Below are 15,912 nucleotides of genomic sequence, written 5' to 3' on the forward strand. Positions count from 1 at the left end.
TTAGACTGTGTTCAGTATACCCGTGTTTTTGTGTTGATGTGGGACTGGGATACAGGAACCCTTGCACACCAACTTGACTAGCGCTACTCAGTTTATTTAAGGGTGCAAATAGCCTGCCTACCCCCAATGCCACACCTAGGCTTATGGCACCCACGTCCATATGGGGACTGCTAAAAATTTCCTAACTCTCTCTGTGCCTTGGTTTCCTCATCTGAAAGAGGGGGGTAATAATAGTTCCTCATACGGGATAGTAGGGGACTGAAGGGCTAAGAAGGGTGCCTGACACATGGGAAGAACTTTAAAAGTGGTGTGAAATTAAGGATAGAACTACCATAGGATCCAGCTATTCCACTGCTGGGTATTTATCCAAAGAACTTGAAAACACCAATGGGTAAAGATACATGCATCCCTGTATTCATTGCAGCATTTTCACAATAGCCAAGACTTGGAAGCAACCTAGGTGTCCATCGAGGGACGAATGGATAAAGAAGATGTGGTATATATACACAATGGAATACTACTCAGCCATAAGAAACAATGAAATCCAGCCATTTGTGACAAGGATGGACATTGAGGGTGTTATGCAAAGTGAAATAAGTCAGAGGGAGAAGGTCATATACCATATGATTTCCCTCATTAAGTAGTAGATAATAACAACAACAAACAAACACATAGAGACAGAGTTTGGATTGGTGGTTACCAGAGGGGAAGGGGGGAGGGAGGAGGGTGAAAGGGATAATTCAGCACATGTGTGTGGTGATGGGTTGTAGTTAGTATTTGGGTGGTGAACATGATGTAATCTATGCAGAAATAGAAGTATAATGATGTACACCTGAAATTTATACAATGTTATAAACCAATGTTACTGCAATAAACAAAAAATTTTTAAAAAATAAAAGAAAATAAAAGTGGTGTGAAGATGCTGGTGTGGCTGTCACTATTGCTCATTGCAACGGGACCTGTGATGGTGGGCAGCTGGGGGCAACCTGGGCGTCCATCAGGGAGTGGACAGGAAAAACATCAGGGAACTTGGTACAGCAGTTAGAAGCAATGGATTAGAGGTATACAGAGCAAAACGGATGGATCTCAACATTACAGAGCTTAGTAGAAAAGGACGAAACAGCATGAGATGCGTAACAATACTGACTACGTAATATGAGAATATGTGCACACAAAAGGACAATTCACATTCACCAAAGCACATTCAAATAAAAAGGGGTAGACTCGAGGGGAGGTAGCACTGCACTTTGAGCAGATCCCTAAAGGGTGGTAGTGATTGACAAGCAGGGATGGGGTCAGCAAGGCTGTGGAGAGTTTTCCAACTGGCTGGAGCAGGGTGAGTAAAGACTAGGACAAAAATGCCAGGCCACACAGGGGCCAGGATGTGGTCTAGTTTGGCCAGAGTATGAGAAAGTTGTGGTCATATTGCCGTGGGCCCTCGAGGCCTGAATTTCACTGGTAATGGCGACCTCTTGAAGGTCTGTGCTCAGGAGCTGATGATATTTGAGCAAAGCTTCAGGGAGCTGAAACTGTGAGTCTAGTATGCAATGGACAGAAGTAGAGATGCTGGAGGAGGACCCATAAGGAGACCACGCTGCCCATCCAGGTGGCCAGATCCCGTGCAGCGCTGGAAGGGATTGAAATGAGGAAGGGAAGAGAGAGACACTGCAGCAGTGGGTGCTCCAGGACTCGGCTCCTGACTGGCAGGGCGAGGAGGGGCAGGGGAGGAAAAGGATGCCAAAGTCAGCCCCTTACTTGACTGTCATGAGGGCTGTGCGTGTTTCCGTCCCTCTACCCCACGCCACTGTCTGCCTACATGGGGACCAGCGTGGAGCCTGAGAATGTAGCAACCATAGCAGTCCCACTCTGAACCTGCAAAGGCTTTAGAAACTGGAACTCAGCACACTCCCAAATTAAGTCCAGATACTTGCATTGCAAGGTGCTTAAAGCTCTGACCAAGTCAGGGGAACCAGAGCAGTGATTCTTCAGACTCAATTCTAAGTCCTCCCCCCAGCCCCATCTCCACATACACCAAAAAAACCCTAAAGTGGACAAGCTGGGACCCACTGACGAGAGAGCCTTAAAATGGCGACAGTGAACAATGGACTGTTCAGCAGATGGTTTAGGAATTTCCTGACGGAGTGTATGTCTAGAGAGAGCCCGCATGTCCCTTAACATGCCACATAGTTCAGCAAATTCCTCAGCTGGGGGTGAACTTGGAAATGGCTCATCCCCTGAGAACCAGCTGCCCCTGAATCGATCAACTCCAGAATTTTAGCAGAGGTCTCAATTGCAGCCACACAGGCAGTATGCTGCGCAACTCCAGGGGGCACCATTTATTTAGTCTAAATTCTTGTTTTTCTGAAACCTTGAGTCTTCCCAGCTCTGTTCCTTAGACTAATAAAGTCAGCCTTTTCTTTACTCTCCCACTTTGGTGGCCTGTCTCTTGTGTTATAGCTCATTGTCCATTTGTGGTTATTAGAGACGTGTCTGGTTGCCCCCACTTGAGGGCTGGACCACCTTTCATTCATTTCTACATCCCCCACTAGTCTTCCCACTGGGCCTGCCATATGTAGGTGCAAAATAATTATTGTTTGAATGGATTTTTTTCTGAAGCATAAAATGACTGAAGAAACAAAATTCTCCAGTAGGTGTGGAAGGCAGCCAAAGCCATCAATGTCAGTGCACAGCAGAGAAAGTTTGTTAGGTCACTCTGTGAAAACAACATGCTACAGAGGATGAGAAAGCTTTGGAAAAAGTCTTTGCTCTCCTCTGAACTGTTAGTAGCTGGGACAGCAAATACGTTGAGTATGTTGGGTCTCTAGAGATAGTGTCTATAGAAATAAGAACATAACTTGATGTGGATATTTTTCACCCAAAGATGAAACTCTCTAAAGACAGGATGGAAAGCAGTAGAAATAAAGCAGGGGTTGGAGACAGTTTGCTCCATCATTTACTAGCTGTGTGATCTTGGGCAATTTCTCAGCATCTCTGATACATCCTTTCTCTATCTGTAAAATGAATAAGCCACCCAGGGTCGATGCGAGAAATAAATCACATCTTACGTATAGCATATAGGGCACGATGCTTGGCACAGGGTGGGGCCATGCATTTTCCAAAAAGACAAGGCTAAGCTTTCCTTGCTTTTATGCATTGACACTGGGCACAGAGACCATGAGCTGAACCATTGGATAAATATCTCCAGAATCTTGTCTTCTCTAACTATTGAGCCAGTTAGATTCCACTGGCAGTCAAGGTCAACCAACATCAGAGGAGCCTTGTGCAACACAGGAAACCTGGGTGTATAGACAGTTCTTCAGTGTTTCCAACACTGACTCAATTCAAAATTCAACTTTAGGTGAAGTGAAAATAAACCTGCAATCTACTCCATCTGAATTCAGCAGCAAGAGATCCTGCAAATTGAAGCCATTTGGAAACAGAAAGCAAAACGCAACTGTAAGGCATTAATATTTTAATAAAAATCAAAATTATAAGAAAATGTAAACATGATGGCACTCATAGAAAATATCTACAGAAGAGAAAGGATTACATGAAGTATGTTGGATTTCTAAAAGCAGCCAATTCAAAATGCAAGCTAGAGAAACATGAGTGACCTCAGAGATATCGTTCTCATTGCATCATTACTAGGAAATGTAAATGCCTGACGTTTACAGGTCAAAACCTCAATGCCATGTAAAAGGAAAATCTGCTTTAATTCCACAGGTCATATCAGCATAAGAACTTACTGACATTTCTTTAAAAGATATCTTTTGCTTAAAATGCAAACTCAACCTACAGAGACTGACTACAAAGAAACTCAAGTTGTTTTCTCTCCATTAACAAAAAAATATAAATTTTTATTCCAGATGTGTTTAATGAATTCACTTTATTCTTTTTAGGTTTTTTGTTTTTTTTTTTTTTGGTAAGGAAGAATGTCCCTGAGCTAACATCTGTGCCCACCCTTCCTCTATTTTATATATGGGACGCTGCCACAACATGGCTTGATGAGTGGTTGTAGGTCTGCTCCCGGGATCTGAACCCAAGAACCCCCGGCTGCCAAAGCAAAGTGCACAAACTTAACCACTACGACACTGGGCTGGCACCCAGATTTATTCTTTTTAGATGGGACGTTGGAAGGTAAGGAAGAAGATTTAGAAACTATATTAAAAGAAGGCAAATAAGTTGATCCTAAAATAGTGTGCAAAACAACTCATGCATGCCACCCTCCTCACTGTTTTCTCAGAAGCCCACCAGAGACACCTAATGACTCTCTTTGCCCTGTGGGCATCCTACCTTGATAGAGCAGGTTGGCTGGGGGTTGATCAGCGCCAGCCACTTTGGAGGACTTTTCTGCTTCATAGCCTGCTGGCAAGTTGTCCCAAATGGCACTGGAGTGTCTGGTGGAGCCCAGCCACAGGTACACGTCGACTTTCGCTTGCACCGACCAACCAGCCGGCCGTTTTCCAGGAAGCTGGGGAAAGGTTACAAGGAAGACCACCTCATAAGTAGGAGCGATTACGGGTCTCACTCTTTGAGAAAAGAGGTCCTTCCTGGGGACACGCCTGGGAGTGTGTTCAGAGAGTGGTTCTCAGGAGCTCATCTTATACCAAAATGAGAGCAATGACCCCAAGCTGTCACGATGCACAATTCCAGAGGAGGATCCAGGGTTAGTGGGGCCTGAAGCACAGGCACTGTGCTAAGCACTTCTGAGCCCTGGATCATTTAAACCTAACAGATAGTTATGGTTATTGCCCCCGTTTTATAGATGAGGAAGCTCAGGCTCAGAGAGGTTAAATAAGTTCCCTAAGATCACTCAGCTTTTAAGTGACAGAGCCAGGACTCAAACCCAGGAGAGAAGATTCCCAGTCTAGACTCCAGACTCTGAACTCCCACAGCTTGCCTCTTCCAGCACTGAGTTGAAATCTCCCTTCTCAGAACGTCCAACTGCCTGGAGTTCCAACCACAGCTTCTACCCCGTTGCTTCGTTCAGAAGAACTCAAGTGCTTTTTCTACAGGTCAGGCCTTTGTGTACTTGAAGGAACCTACATGTCCTACCGTGTTCTTTCTTCCTAACTAAATGTCTCTAGCTCCTTCATCCCTTACTCATGCAGCATGTTCCAGATGCCCTTACTACCCTGCATACTCTCCTTTGAACGTACTCGGATTTGTATTTATGTTTACATGTGTTTGAATTTGTGTGTTTACATGCATTAGTATGTGTGGTGTGAGTATGTGCATGTGCATATGTATGTGTGTGGGTGCAAATGTTCTCAAGGTGTGAAGGACACAACTCAGTGTAGTGTGGTTCCTTTATTTCTCTACCACCAGGATTAGGGGAATCCTTGCCCCCATCTAAGAAGTCCCTGGTCCCAGACTAGGCTGCGTTCAGCGTTGCTGACAAGGCCTTCATTCTGAGAGTGGCTACCTCTCCAGATTTTGTTGACTCTTTTAAATGCCTCTTCTTAGTGATTCTTAGGATTTCTTACCAGTATTTTCCCCTCTCTTCGCACCACTTCTTTTCCATAGAGAATCACAAAATCCTACTATGAGAGGCTACAACTTGCTCTGACGATTTCCAAGGCACCCGTGGAGAGCCCCTGAATCCAAAATTGAGCGTGGGTGTTCATCTTTCCATCTTGCTCCGTGGGTTTGCTAAATGGGTTTTGAGCAACTCAGTTCAGCAGCTATAAGTGCCACAAGGCCTTGCTCAGGAAGCGGAGCCAAGAGGGCTTCACAATGACCAAGACACAGACTCGGCCCCCCATCCGAGAGCTCACGTCTAGACAAGGAAGCCGACTTGCATTCACATACTCAAATGCAAAGTCAAGTGGAAGAGAGAAAATGCTAAGGGAGCAGAGAAGTACCAGCAGGTATTTCCATCCTTTCTTTACGACTCAAATATTTAGCAGGGCTTTCATGGGTACCTTGGAGTTGCACCAGCAGAGAAGGCATCCCAGGAAGAGGGAAGTGTGTGAACAAAGATGCAGGGGCGAGAACTAACTGTGGTAATACAGCCTAACATTTACTGAGTGCTTAGTCTGTGCCAGGAACGGATGTGCTAACAGCTTTCAGAAAAGAAAGAGCTGGGGCAGACAATGACACAGACAGGGCTGAAGAACCCTGCTGGTTATGTGGAGGAGTTCGGATTTTATTCTTTAGGGAATGGAATGCCATTCCTTAATCAGTTTTAAAAATGAAAAAGGTCATTTTACTGTTGGTAAGGACAACCACTCTACAAACTGTAATTTTTAAAACTGTAACAAGACAAATAATCCTCAATTCATCACTTCTGTAATGATAATAATAAGAGCTAAAATGCATTTAGCACTTGTTCAATAAAACAAACATTTGTTGAAAGCCTAAGGCTATTTTCTTGTAATAAAAGCAATCCCTTAGCCATTTATAGACACCAACAGGACATCAATTCACAGAGGCCAAGATTTTCGTCTGTTGGTTCACGGTGATATCCCCAATGCCTAAAAGAGTGCTTGGCTCCCAAGAAGCACTCAGTAAATATTTGTCAAATTATTTATTTATTTTTCTAATAATAATTTTATTTTACATGTGTTGAACACTTACATTGTCCCAGGCCCTGGTCTAACAATCTTCCTTATGTACAGAATGTCCTATTGCTTACATACTATTAACAAGGCTTGGGTTATCATTCAACTTCATGATGACTATAAAGTAAATACTCTTATTATGTGTATATTAAAGATGAAGAAACGGAGATTCAGAGAGGTTAAGACAATTGTCCAACGTCACAGAGCAAGGCAGGGATAGAGCCAAGACTTGACTCTGCTCTACCTTGCTCCAGAGCCCAGACTCTTAGCCAGTGTTCCTCCCACACTGATATGTGTATCAGTACGTGTGAATTGCCTGGGCATCTGGTTAAAATGTAAATTCTGATTCAGTAGGTCAGGGGTAGAGTTTGAGATTCTGCATTTCTCCCTGTTGGTGCTGATTCTGCTGGTCTGCAGACCACGGCTTTAAGAATTTAAGTAGCAAAACTTAACTTACGATGCTGCATTGTCCCAAGCAGGTCTGATATCCTTTGCTTCTTAAAGGAAAGTAGAAACAAAAAGCAAACCCAAAAAGCATCATTCATTCCTACTGCTATGAAAACAACGTGCGTGTGTGAATTCATGGTTAGAACCAAAAACTCAGCTAACATCTTGTGAAAGTGTTATACAAGGACCACCGCTGAACTCCTCAGTTGGCAGTTTTGCATCTTTTTAAAAATACACAAATTGAAATTGCTTGGAAGACAATGGAGAGTCTCTCATTTAAGTATCCAAGTTGGACTCGTGCAGTGTTATTGAGTACCTTCCTAGATGCTTTCAGAAACAGCATCTCATTTTTAGCTTCGCATGCACTTCCAGCCCATTTTTATCTTCCCCTGTCTCCCCTCTTCCCCACTCTCCTTTCTCTCTCATGTGCTCCTGAAGCCTGACCAATCACAGCAACTTCTCTCCTTTTGAAAGTAGCGTGGTAAGGCAGAAAAAAAAAAAAAAAACAGAGAAAAATAATTAAAGAATGCAAAAGTGCATCAAAAAACTATGATCATCAAAGTGTAAAAATTGCATGAGACAAAATGCTAAAGTCTTAGCCTCTCCCATGCCTCATCCACCTCTCTCCAAGATCCTAGTGCATGTCTGCGGGCTTAAAAGGAAGAGGAAATCTTGGCAAATCAGAAAAAGGAGAGAAGATAATAATTCACACCGATTGTGTTGAAGTTGGTCAATCAATACTAGTAAGAGAAAGGTTTGTGTGTCTTGTAGAGGTTTCATTCTGTGGCAAGATCCAGAAGGGTGTCTTTCAGCCACCGCTTTCTGCTGCATCTGAGGGACAGCTGGATGGAAAGCTGGAGCCTGGAGAAGAAGAGACTGGACTCAGAGGTGTGGGGCAGAAGATAGGATAGAGACGGAGACGAGACTGAGAAGGGGCCTCTGGAGTCCGCCTGGGGTGAACTCTGCACAGAGAGAGAACTCAAGGAGAAAAGAAAAGGAAGATTAAGCGCCGCCCCCTGGCTGGGCTCTAAGTGAACCCAGCTCCTCCCATTCAGTTTCCTTCTGGTAATGAGTGTCCTTTTCCACCCCGCGGCCACTAGGGGTACAGTGGGGATGAGACTGAAAGGAGAGAATTCTGCTTTTTCGGATGGTGGATTGGGCCAAGCTCAGCAAATTCTTTTCCAGCATTTTCAGTAGCGTGATGCATATATTTAAACTAGAGAAAAAGAAAGATCACGATACCAGGGACCCTGAAACCCTGGTTGCAGTTACAGCTTCGCTATTACTTAACCACGTGACTTCAGATGAGGCAACTTTGTTTCCTCTAGATTAATATTCTCCAAACGGGGCCCCCAGGAACAGTAGTTTCCTAAAATTTGTAGATAGCTATGCTGGGACTTCCAGAACTTTCTACTAGCTAATGGGCACTGAGAAACTCAAGAGAGGGAGACAACGGCAACCTCCCAAATGTGTTTGAACAGGGGATGTTTATGGAGCCACTCAAAGGACAGCCGTCCCATAGAATAAACTTTGAGGAAACTCTGGCCTAGAGAGTTAGTTACATTCTACTCTTTGTCTCACTGCACTTCCTAATTCCCAGCTACGAAATTGGAGTCGGGGGCAGGTGTGTGAATACCTTCGCTCCCCAGTATAGCTCTTATTTTTTCAGACTTAGCCTTTTGAGGAGCAAGGGGCAGATAGAGGGGTGGAGGGAGCGAGTGAAAAACAGGGATGACAATCAAAACAGGAATGAAAATGGTTTTGCTAAATCATCTCATCAAGATGTTTCATCCTGTCGGTTCAATTGAATTCAGCACAATTTAGAAAGCTGTCACACAAAGCAATCCCCATGGCAAAAGGAAATCCAGATAGAAAAGTAAGCCAAGGCCACAGAGAAAATGTTCTGAATTCTCAGTTACGTCCATCCTCTGGCTTTATTTCACAGCCGTTCTTTGTCCTAATTTTAAATAATACCAGGATACATCAAAATATTTAGGAGGGAGTAACTTGACACTGATTTTCTAGTATTTTTAGCACAGGGCCTTCTGAAATGATTTGCTATTTTTAAGATAAACGTTTCTTGTGACCCCAGAATTCCTTAGATAGAGAAGGTTCAAGAAAAACCCTGTTAGGCTGGCCCCATGGCTTAGCAGTTAAGTGCGCGCGCTCCGCTACTGGTGGCCCGGGTTCGGATCCCAGGTGCACACTGATGCACTGCTTCTCCGGCCATGCTGAGGCCGCGTCCCACGTACAGCAACTGGAAGGACGTGCAGCTGTGACATACAACTATCTACTGGGGCTTTGGGGAGAAAAAAATAAATAAATAAAAATTTTAAAAAAAAAAGAAAGAAAAACCCTGTTATTTGTGATGAATAACTTGGGTGAAAATTTCTTTTTTCAGTTACAGTTTTACAGGGGTGGGTTTAAAAGTCATTTTACACACATGACAGGAAATAACATACAGAGCTACAAACACTTCACTGGATATGAAGGGGGCACACAATTCCAGAAATGCCCTCTAGATGTTGGATGCCCATTTGTTTGAATGCCAGCATTTATTGAGTGATTACCGTGGGTGATGTACCCTGTGTGTTTGCTACATGCATTTGTCCACTTAATCCTCAATACTATCTCCCCTTTGATGGATGAAGAATAGGAGACATAGAGATGTGACGTAACTTGCTCAAGATTATACAGCTCATAAATATTAGGCTAAATTGTATTCCTCTAAAATTCATATGTTGAAGTCCTAACCCCCAGTACCTTAGACTATGACCTTATTTGAAAATAGAGTCATTGCACTTATAGTTAACATGAGGTCAAACTGCAGCGGGTTCATAAAAGAATACCATGTGAAGACACACACACAGGGAGAACGTCATGTAAAGTTGGAGTTATGCTGCCACAAGGAACTAGCAGAAGCTAGAGAGGTGATTCTCTGGCACCTTAAGAGGGAGCATGGCCCTGCTGACACCTTAATCTCAGAGTTTCAGCTTTCAGAACTGTGAGAAAATAAATTTCCGTTGTTTAAGCCGCTCGGGGGTACTTTGTTACAGCAGTCCTAGTTAACTAATACAAATTCCCACCCAGATTCACTTTATTTCAAAGCCCATGCTTTATACCATTACTCCACACCGCCTCTTCTATCTGCCACATTTGACAATCACATCTACAGTAGACTCTAGCAATTGGATGGCGTCTGGAGGCCATCTAATCTAGCTGCCCATTGCCATATTTATAACAAGGGACAAGGAGCACATCATGGACCTCCATTTGGGGAACTATTTCCCTGTAATGGCTATCGTGGGGCCTTGTTCTATCCCCTGGAAACACACACAAACACTCAACCCGTCATCCACGTGGTAGCCCTACAAACATTTAAACTCTCTATCATGCCAGGAAATCTTCTCTTTTTAGTTAAGCATTGCTATGTCTTCACCTATTCCTCGCATGGCATGGTTTTGAGCCTTCTCACCCTTCTTCTGAGGCAGTAGAAAAATAATTATATTGTAGCAAGAAATCAGAACTGAAACTGACAGAACAGCCTACTGTGAGCTGGGAAAAGCTAATCAGTCGAACCACACACTCTAGTTCTCAGTCATTGGTGAGTGTTAATTAAGCTTTTGGACAGTTTTTTCTCCATATTTGCTCAAGTCTACTTCTTAGAAAGAAATTTCTTTGTAGTAGAGGTAAAATGCCCAGGGTCTCCAAGAAAGGCTCAAATCTTGATTTAGAGACGGCAGAATCCATCCAGAGATTGTGCCCACAAGGATCCACTCATGAGCATCAGGGGACCCTATCTTCAAGAAGGATACAAGGACCCAAGTTGAAAAGATTCATATTTTCACGATTTAAAGTCACAAGGAATCCTATGGAATATAAACCTCTCCTTTTGTAATTTTCTTTGAAATCTTTTTTTTTTTTTAGGTGAGGAAGATTGGCGCTGAGCTAACACCCATGCCCATCCTCCTCTATTTTGTATGTGGGACGCCGCCACAGCATGGTTTGATGAGTGGTGCATAGGTCTGCACCCAGGATTCAAACCTGAGAACACCAGGCCACCGAAGCGGAGTGCATGAACTTAACCTCTACACCACCAGGCCAGCCCCCACAATCTGTTTTTAAAATATAGACGAACTCATGTGAAAAGATACCACAAATTACACAAGAGAAAATGTAGAGAGGAAACTAATAGAAAGATGCCCATTCTTTCTAGTAATCAAAAAAGTAAAAATTAAAGTAACCTTGAGGTACACCCATTAGAGTAAAAAAAAGTCTTATATGTGTCAGGCGACATAGTAATTAGAAAACTGGAAAATATTCAGCCTCAAGACAGTCTATGAATCACAGTTTGAATCAAGAGGGGCAACGTGTTCCAGCTGCTCTCAGACCTTTGAAAGTTTTGAGGAAGAGTCCACGATATGGACACACACTAGGAATGCTAAGCAACCCAGGAAAAAAGAGAATTTTTGAGTCGAAAATAGTGCAGACTTACTTTGAGGAAATGAGTTTTGATCATCCCACAGTGTTTACCCATCTGCTCCCTGGTGGTGGAATAGAGCAGGTCCTTGGAGGGGATGCGGGCATACGCCACTTTCTTGTTGTTGCTGAGCATCCAGATGAAGACATCAGGGATGGTGTGCTGTGGCTGTGGGAACAGAGGGGAACGGATTTGATAGATTGGTGTTTAACAAGTGCAATTTCAGAGTTCTCCTATCCTGAAACAGTCCCCCTTTGGCAAAACAAATTCTAGGACTTAAACCATCTAGGTACTTAAACATCTATGCAATCAAGTTAAGTTAAATGTAGCTTCTTTGAGAAAGCCTTAGGTCATGAATTACAAGTACATGTAAACCCCACATGTGAAACTCGCATTGTGCTTTCAGGATATGCAAGTTAGATCCATGATTTGGCATCTTTGATGGTCTACTTTTCTCCATCTGTAGAACAAATATTTTTCTACACCTTCCCATGGATTTTTTTTTTTTTTTGGCAATCTTGCAATAATGATTTAGCCTCAAGCCTCAGTGCTCCTAAGAGCCTGGTAACATTTCTAGAATATTCAAATAAAAAAAAAAATTCATGAATGTCTTTCCATTTGCTCTTAAAGGAGAAAAAACAATTCTACAAGGGACTTGATACCCAAAAGATGATTGCCAAGTATTTTAACTCCATTTTAGGTGGTTATTCAGGAGAAACAACTAAATTGTTCAGAAAATTAGATTTTAAGTTGAGCTAATCAAGACAGGAGTTGCAGAATTCCCTGCCAGGAAGCCCATTATGTTGCGAATGTTTGAAATGCACATTTCTGAGCAAACATAGCTATCAAAACAAAAGGGAGGTATGTTGTTATAAAGTAGGCTTTGACATTCCCAGGCTGGCAGCAGATCTCTGTCTGTCTAACTCCATAACCCTCTGTGTAATTGATACCCAAAGAGGGCATCCCTTCTCCCTTAATATGGAAACAGAGGCATGGTGTGGAGGTTTTCCCGGCCACAGAGTTGGCCAGTCACAGACCTGAAGATGCCTGGTTTGAACCCTCTGGGTGCTTATTGAAATTCCTTTGTCTACTAAAGTGACTGCCTGTCTCACTCTTTATTATGCCTCTAGGGAAGGATTGATTTGCAACGAGAAATACAACTTTTGAGAACAACAGAAGCAGTAAATCTGTACCTCTCTCTGAAAACTTCCCACATGAAACCCAGTATCTGACAGAAGCAAACATGAACGCCTTTTTATTTATTTGTTTATTTATTTATTATTTTTTTGGTGAGGAAGATTGGCCCTGAGCTAACATCTCTTGCCAATCTTCCTCAACCAAAAAGAGGAAGATTGGAAGATTGGCCCTGAGCTAACATCTGTGCCAGTCTTCCTCTATTTTATATGTGGGACACCTTCACAGCATGGCTTGATGAGTGGTATGTGGGTCCATGCCCGGGATCCAAACCCATGAACCCTGAGCCACCAAAGTGAAGTGCGCAAACTCAACCACTACGCCACCGGGTTGATCCCATAAGGGCCTTTTTAAGATCATTCTAGAAGTCACCAAAGATACAGTTTACAGCTAACTTGAAAATGAGAAGCTGTTTTGACTTTTACTGGACATGAGTTTAAATCTTCTTATAGTTGAAAACTTATCAAAGTTACTGTAGTTATTTTGATTTTTCTTGGGTCCATTAAGGAACATGCTTTTTATTTCTGCTGAATACTCAGGCTTTGTAAAACAAATCAATGAACGTGTACATGTGCAGCTTAATTTTAAAATCTCCTTTCTCATCCCTAAACTAATAGTGCCTGCTCAGCTCGGCAGGGTTTAAGAGAAATCATTACTCCATGTTCCAACCTTATCAAACATTCACACCTCACTTGGACAACATTTGGTCTAATCTTCCAAACGAGGTTTGCTTTTGGAGTTGATTACCTCATCAACAAGAAAGCGGATTTTTTCCACAAAGTTTTGGGCTTCCTGGATCATTTCATCAAGAGATAACTTTTTCTTCTGCTGCTGAATGATCTCCTTGGCCTCCTTGACCATCACCTCCTAAAATAAGACAAGAGTCAGTGTAGATCTTTCTAGAAATCTGGACAACAAGCACTGTTGCTGGAGAATCCTGAAGGTGCTTTTAAGTTTCACATCGAGCCATTCATGAGGCTGTTTCAGAGTCTTCCACTTGCATGCTGCCTGTTTAATAGAAATGTCATAGGACTATGGAGGCAGTGAATGTCATCTCATGTTTGTTTGACAGATGAGAAGCTGAGGCCCGGAAAAGTCAGAGGTTTGTCAAGGTCCCAAGGTCTGTTAGCCAGGATCTAAATCTAGGCTTTCTAATACTTAACAACAACAACAATCATAGTAATAGCAACTAAAATGGAATGAGCTCTTCCTCTACCCAGGCAATGTTCTAACTGCTGTATTAATCTTCTTTACTCCTCATAGCAACCTTACGGGGTAGGTACTATTATTCCCATTGTACAGCTGAGGCAGTAGAGTAATGAGCTACTGAGAGGCAGAGCTAGAGTTGACCCCAGCTGAGTGTAGATCCACGTCCTCAATCACTGCTCTCACCACCTCTTCCTAGGGGCATGGTGGATGCTTCCAGGCCAAGTTGGCATCATTTGAGAAACACCACCACAGGGCTCTGTATGCATGTTTAGAACATCCAGAAGTGTTTATTTTGATTCATTTATTCATCCCACATTTATGTGCTTAGGGAAAATACCCAAACACTTTGCAGTGATTTCTAAAGTCCTGCATGAGTTGGCCCTGCCTGCTCTCTGCTTCATCTCGTAGTGTTTCACTCACTGTGCCGAGGCACACAGTCCTCAGGAGGTCCTAAAACATGCCAAGCTTGGTCCATCCTCAAGAGTGGTGTGCTTGAGTTTCTTCTTGCTCAAATGTTCTTCCTAGACTCTGTAAGGTTGGTTTCCTCTCAGACCTCAACTTAAATGTCACCACTGCATTGCATTCCCCCACATTTCCTGATTACTATGACCTTTTAAAATTTCCTTCCTAATCATAACCTATAATAATTTTTTTATTTGTTGTTTACCTCTCTTCTGTCCTCTCCACTAAAATGTAAACTTCACTAGACAAGGACCTCCTCCGTCTTGTTCTTGCCTTGTATTCTCAATGTCTGGCAGAGTTCCCGGCACATAGCAGGTGTTAAATAAATGTTTGTGGAATAAATAAACCAGTCAATCAATAAATTCCTGGAGGATAAGCCCCAAGTACTCGCAGCTTTGTGTTCCCAGCACCTAGCGCAGAGCCTGGCACACAGGATGCCTTCTGTACCTGTTGATTGGAAGAACTGAATGCCTGCTATGTACCAAGCACTATCTTAGAAGCCAAGGCCTAGGACACGGGGTGGACACTTCCTTCCCCTGAGACTTGGACAATTTGGTGAGGTGAAAGCAATATATGCAAATAACTAAAATGTGCGGAACATCATAGGACCAGAGAGGGGCAAAGCTAGGTTTTATGGATGATATGACATTTGAGCTGAGTCTTAAAAAATGAACACAATTCCTCAGATGATAAGAAGGAAAAGGACAATCCAGACAGAGGGCACAATTACCTATGAAGGCACATAATCAATGAGGATTAAAAACTGTTGGAGCATAAATATGTGGGAAGGGATGAATGGGAGGTGAGGCTAGATACTAGCTTGGAGTCATATGATGAACAGCCCTGTATATCATGCAAAAGGAATTTAGATTTTATCCTATGAACAATTGAGAGACTCCAGTGACTTTTGAAGCAGCCGTGACGTAATCAGTTTTGTGTTTTAGAAAGACTGTTCTGGTTGTGGTAAGGAAGATGGATTAGAGGAAATCTAAAGCAATAATCTAGGCCAGAGGTGCTAAGACACTCATTTAGGCAGTGATTCCGGGGATGAAGAAGTTGAGAAGTACCAGAGTCTTTAAGGAACAGAATCAACAGGGCCTGGGGTGGAATTGACTGTTTAGGGTGAGAGATAAGAATTCAAAGTCAATTCTTAGGCTTCTGGTTGGAGCAATAATGTAGCTGGTGGTGCCAATACAGGAAGCAAAACAAGTTTAGGTGGGAAGATGATGGGTTGAGTAGGATATATTGAATTTGAGGTGCCGTGACACAAGCAGGTGACATGTCCATGAGGAGGTTAGAAATACAGGTCTGGAGATAGGAGATAGAGCTGGGACGCTACAAAGATGTTGAAATTGTGCAGTTGTTTAGATCAAGAACTATCAGACACTGAGAAGACACTAGAGCTGTCTGGGCAATATGTAGTGGAGGGACAATGCAGAGACAGGGAAGGGCAGTCAGGTGCTGATGAAGAGCTGGGGTAGGAAGAAGATCTTATATATGCTGGGAATCTGGCTTCCCTTGGATAAAAGAGGAGTGCACAAACCTTCATTTGTTATT

General features: G+C 42.9%; 1 protein-coding gene across 1 annotated transcript in view; it reads right to left on the minus strand.

Annotated features, from left to right (window-relative positions):
* The window catches only part of FER1L6 (fer-1 like family member 6), a 116,317-nt gene that overhangs the window by 60,419 nt on the left and 39,986 nt on the right, over positions 1–15,912 (minus strand). Inside the window, exons 17-19 of the mRNA XM_004431086.3 lie at positions 13,432–13,551; positions 11,506–11,658; positions 4,294–4,471 (exon numbers count right to left, since the gene is read on the minus strand). Coding sequence (XP_004431143.1) covers positions 4,294–4,471; positions 11,506–11,658; positions 13,432–13,551 — 451 coding nt within the window. The remainder of the gene's footprint in view (positions 1–4,293; positions 4,472–11,505; positions 11,659–13,431; positions 13,552–15,912) is intronic.

Source organism: Ceratotherium simum, chromosome 23 (assembly GCF_057802395.1).
Source record: "Ceratotherium simum simum isolate JZ-2026a chromosome 23, ASM5780239v1, whole genome shotgun sequence".
Lineage (NCBI taxonomy): Eukaryota > Metazoa > Chordata > Mammalia > Perissodactyla > Rhinocerotidae > Ceratotherium > Ceratotherium simum.